This window comes from Microcaecilia unicolor, chromosome 2, assembly GCF_901765095.1.
Source record: "Microcaecilia unicolor chromosome 2, aMicUni1.1, whole genome shotgun sequence".
Classification (NCBI taxonomy): domain Eukaryota; kingdom Metazoa; phylum Chordata; class Amphibia; order Gymnophiona; family Siphonopidae; genus Microcaecilia; species Microcaecilia unicolor.
In genome coordinates, this window is record NC_044032.1 from 247,525,591 (window position 1) to 247,531,337 (window position 5,747).

The window sequence follows — 5,747 nt, forward strand, 5'->3', positions numbered from 1 at the left end:
AATAAACCTTCTAATTTTTTTTATTTTTATGATGAACAGTACTACACACTCATTTAAGAATCAAAAGTCAAAATCAGCAACCCCAGTACTTAACTGACACCTAACTGACACAGCACTGAAGATAAGGGAGCTCTGCATATCTTCAGCTCTGTGCCAGTTAAGTATTGGGGTTGCTGACTTTGACTTTTGATTCTTAAATGAGTGTGTAGTACTGTTCATCATAAAAATAAAAAAATTAGAAGGTTTATTATAGCATAGGAGGCAGATGATTAGTATGCATAAAGTGCTGAAAACAGGTCTAGACTAAAACATTGAAGTTTCAGCCCTAGACATTTTGGTTTTGTTCGTTTATGGCTGTAAAACACCCAAGTATTAGGCATGCCCTAAGACGGCCTAATCCCACCTTCAAAAGGCCCCTGACATGCACCCTTGTGCATGCACCCAGGTTGCACTGCAGATGAATTGCAAAATAGGTTTCAAAAATACCGATTTGGTTGTTTTGAGAAGAAAAACATCCAAATGGTGCTTTATAACACTTTTGGGATGTTTTTCTATTTCGAAAATGAGCCCCATAGTAATATAAAACAAAACAAAAGAAGAACTGACCTTTGCATATATGCAAACCAAAAATACAAACAGAAAAGGTGACAAGAAAAACCCAAAACATATGGTACAATATAGCAATTTATTAACTCATCAGGACTCAACACGAGCCGTATTTTGGCCTTAAGGCCTGCCTCAGGAATCAACACCAAATGTATCACTGGCTTTAAATGTTCTTGCAAAAATTATATGTATATACACTACACCACAGTAGTACACCAAATTCAATCTGCATTCTGGTAATGCTGACAAACAGCTCTGTATCAAGTAGCAATATAACGTGATAGTAGATGATGGCAGATAATGACCTGTATAATCTATCCACTTTACCCAACAAGATAAGCTCATACCAGCCAATATTCAAAATGATTTAAGAGGGCAAGAGAGGCTCCTGCCCACTTAAAATCACCAAGGACCAGCTAACTGCCGATATTCAGTGACACTTAACAGGTTAGCATTGCTGAATATTTGTGGTTAATGCCTGCGACAAAACCGGCAAACTTGTGGGTGTTCCAGGGGCATAGTTGGCACTTATACGGTTAAGTGACAATATTCAGCCCTTCACCACATAAGTTAACTGATTAAATTGGGCGGCATAAAAGGCAGTCCTATCTTCAAGCGGTTCAGCATACTGTATGTGGTCAAGGGCTGAATATAGCACTTAACTGCATAAGCTTTAGTGGCCAAACTAAACTGAATATTCAATGCCGGTGCCCAGCTTAAAACATCCAGGATAATAGCCGGCGGCAGACATAGAAACGCTGACTGTCATAGGCTAAATATTGGCCAGATAGTATATGATATGATAACATATGCATACTTGATCCTGATCTGTCCTTGCCACTGGCTTCATGTTCAACATCCCTGCATATTAACACAATGTATTTGTATACATTAAGAAGCCCTGATGCAATTTCCAAATTAAACAATATTTAAACAAACGTGTGCAATGAATTAAAGAAAACATCTAAAAACTGAAAAAAAAAATCTGAAAATTCCAAAAGCAAACTGAAAATGTTTGACTGTGCACCTTGACTGCAGCAGAAATAGAAATGGAAAGCTGTAGAAACTTGTCATATGAACAACTGAGCAGTAATATAGTACAGTCAAAGGCAAAAAGATTATCAATTTGAAGAACAGGGGTGGGTGTAAACTCAGGCTATTTGAGCTATGTTCAGTTTAAGGTGGATTTTGAGGATTCAGGGATTTGGGGCACTGAACAAGGGGTTAGGAGAGCTAAAGGTTAGGCTCACTATAGTAAATGGGAGGAGACAACTTCTGAATGCATCTTGTATCCTCATTTTTTTTCTATACCTAAAAGGGGGAATGTTTGATATAGTATGGCTAGGTTTTGTCTTATTTTTAATGCTATTCTTTTCCTTTTTTCAGATATTTTCAATCTTTTCCCCTAATTTGTTTTCTCCAAGTCATCTGAAACTGAAGTGTTATTTGTGGAATTGTTTAATCTTTGATCTTCAGAAAAGGACACTCCATATCACTGCCCATATTACATGTTTTTAGTGTAATATTTTCATTGATTTCTATACTAAGATTGAAATGGAATGGAGAAACCAGACAACTGTGCTTGAATTTCTTCTCCTGGGCCTCACAGAACATGTGGAGCTAAGAAGTCTTATCTTTGTAATGTTCCTGGTAATGTACATGATGAACCTGCTGGGAAATGGAACCATGATTTCAGTAATTGCTGGTAACCCACAGCTTCATTCCCCCATGTATTTTTTCCTCTCTAATTTGTCTTTGGTGGATATGTGTTTTAGTTCTGTCACTGTCCCCAAACTGTTAAGTAACCTCATCTCTGATTCCAAGACTATCTCTTACTCTAATTGCATTACCCAGCTCTATTTCTTTGTTGTCTTTGGTGGCTCAGAATGTGTGATCATGTCCATTATGGCCTACGACCGTTACGTTGCCATCTGTAATCCACTGCATTATGTCACAATAATGAACAAGAAGATGTGCATAAGTATGTCAGTTGCTTCTTGGACCATTGGTTTTTTTCATGGTTTGCTGCATACACTGTTGGTATACCGGCTTTCCTTTTGTAAGTCCAATGAGATCCAACACTATTTCTGCGACCTTACACAGATGCTACAACTCTCTTGCACGGACACTTCAATTAATGAACTGGTGATCTTTGCAGAGGGTTCACTGTTAGCAATGCTACCCTTTTTGATTATCATGATCTCCTACTTTCGCATCATCTCTACCATCTTGAAGATCAAGTCTACTGGTGGAAGGTGGAAGACCTTCTCTACCTGCTCCTCCCACCTCACTGTGGTAACACTTTTCTATGGGACACTTATTTTTATGTATTTCAGGCCTTCTTCCAGCTATTCCATGACAAAGGATAGGATCACCAGTGTGGTGTACAATGTACTGTCTCCCATGCTCAATCCATTCATCTACAGCCTAAGGAACACAGATGTGAAGATAGCACTGAAGAGAGTCCTACAGAGAAAATGATCTTCCAGTGGGTAAACATTGTCCAAAGAAAAACTGCTTACATTAATAATATTTTTTTAAAACTCTCATTTTTCCTTTCTGCCTCATTCCTCATTCTGTTCCGTCTTAGATCTGATTTGCTATCTCATATTAGCTGAATGCTTGAACAGGTCTTAAGTTATATCCAATCTCCGTCTCCTACCCCAGAGTGTCAGATGCATTTAGGTTTTCCAAAATATCTTAGCTTCATGTTTTAAAGCTCAATTAAAATGAATGTATAGTGAAAAAAATTGTCAATATTATAATCCCATAACTTCCAGAAATATTATTTTGAACCAGCATATGGATCACCAAATCCTTGGTTTATTCCCAGTTCTGTTGTGACTGATAGATTTAAGAGCAGTCTCTTACCTTCCATTAGTACGCTTCCACCCCACTCTCCCCCTTTCCCGTGCCTTTCTTTCTTTTTCACTCCTCCTCTCCTATATTTCCTACCTTATCAGTGTGAATGTTTTGACTTTCCTATTGATTTTATTGGTGTTCCTTTCTTATGATTTTATATGAGTTCTTTGTAATTATAAACCACATTGACATGACCAGAATAAGGCAGTATTGCAAGTACACAAATAAATGTACAATCAAATCAGGCGTGGAAATATCAAATCGCTTGAATAGAGAACATCAAAATATTTCCACAAGCTGAAAAAGTCCTGATTAGGCTATAGCACTTGGATTACTGCAACGGAATTTATGCAGGTTGTAAACTAAGAAACTTCAGACCGCCCAGAACACAGCAGCCAGATTAATCTTTGGAAAATCAAAATTCGAAAGTGCAAAACCCCTCCGTGCAAAACTGCATTGGCTTCCCATCAAAGAACGTATTAGCTTTAAAGTTTGCACTTTGGTCCACAAGTTCCTGGCTACATGTTGAACCTAATAAATTTACCACCCAGAAACAGCACCAGTCAATCCCGAACTTACTTAACCCTACACTATCCAGACTGCAGTGGACTTAGATACAAATCTACTTATGCTTCCAGCTTTTCTTACATCAGTGCACAACTATGGAATGCCCTGCCTAAAACTTTGAAATCTATTCATAACCATCTTATCTTCAGGAAGTCATTGAAAACCATCTTATTTATAAAAGCCTGTCCTTTGGATCCAAATTAACGTCCTACTATATGCAACTGTATTACCCTTTTATCACCACCCCTCCTTATTTCACTGTTGCTTTTTACTTCTGTTACTTTATGCTCCTACTGTATATTGTATTTGTATTTGTGTAAGCCACATTGAGCCTGCAACTATGTGGGAAAATGTGGGGTATAAATGTGTTAAATAAAAATAAATAAATAAATAAATAAAATAAAATATGTGCTTGTCCCATCAAATCTAAACCAAACAGCTTGAAACTGTAGGGAAAAAGGCCTCAAAGAGCTCCAGGATAATGTATATCTTATAGAGCTAACTAGATCAACTTGATCTTCTCTTCATCATTGGCCAAAGAAAACCTTCCAGAACTTCCTCTTATTCAGCTGTTTTTTATTTATTTTTTACAGCTCTATAAGATATATATTATCCTGGAGCTCTTTGAGACCTTTTTCCTTACAGTTTCAAGCTGTTTGGTTTAGATTTGATGGGACAAGCACATATAGCCTAATCAGGACTTTTTCAGTTTATGGAATTTTTTTGATGTCCTGTATTCCACAAATAAATATAAACACAAAAACAAACAATAAGATTTGAATTCTCTAACAGGAGCATCATTAGAGTCTCCAGTAAAGGCAGAAAGAGGCTAATTCTTTACTGTCACTTCCCTGCTCTGCAGTGTGTAATTAGAACCCATAGAACTGTGAGCTGGCCTTCAAAGAGAAACACCCTGTGGAATTACCATATGAAAATCTACAAAAGTACTACTACTAACCATTTCTATAGTGCTACTAGACATACACAGCACTGTACACATTATCCCCCTGATTCTGTAAAGGTTGTCGAAAATTATATGCGCAAATTTAGGCAATATGACGATTTGCGTGCACAATTTAATAAGATAATGAGTCAATTAGTGCCAATAATTGGCTTTTTAACAAGCAATTCTTGGCACTAATTAGATTTAATTGGGTGTACATGAGTACAGTTAGGCGCATAATCCCCCCTAAAATTTACACACGGCACAAAAAAGGGGTTGCAGAAAGGGGATGGTCATGGTGTTTCACAGTGGAATGGGGGCGTGGTTTGGAGTTCCAAACATAATTACAGAAGGGTGCTCCGCATGTAAGTTTAGGTACGGACATTTACACCATGTTTTTGTTGTTGTATATAGTGATGCCTGACTGTAGTGCTTAAGTGTTATTCTATAAACTGTGCTGAACTTTAGGCGTGGCTTATAGAATAACATTTAAGCTGGGGTTTTTTAGGTGCCATTAACTGAATTTACCCCATATGCAGGTAGTTTCTCTGTCCCTAGTGGGCTCACAATAAGTTTTTTGTACCTGGGGCAATGGAGGGTTAAGTGATTTGCTCAGGGTCACAAGGAGCTGCAGTGGGAATTAAACCCAGTTCATCAAGATTTCAGCCCACTGCACTAACCATTAGGCTACTGCTCCAGAAGTAGATGTCAGTGGGGCATCTTTAACCCATATACATTGCAAGAACAAAGTATGCAAGTTAAAGTTGTG

General features: G+C 37.7%; 1 protein-coding gene across 1 annotated transcript; it reads left to right on the forward strand.

Moving 5' to 3' along the window:
• The first annotated feature begins 2,160 nt into the window (after positions 1–2,160).
• LOC115462376 (olfactory receptor 1361-like) lies at positions 2,161–3,087 on the forward strand. Its single transcript, XM_030192384.1, has one exon. It carries the CDS (start codon positions 2,161–2,163, stop codon positions 3,085–3,087), a length of 927 nt encoding a protein of 308 aa, XP_030048244.1.
• Positions 3,088–5,747: the final 2,660 nt, after the last annotated feature.

Bases quoted from the DNA above. Each gene is read 5' to 3' on its own strand.
- LOC115462376 (XM_030192384.1), top strand. From the start codon at position 2,161: ATGGAATGGAGAAACCAGACAACTGTGCTTGAATTTCTTCTCCTGGGC.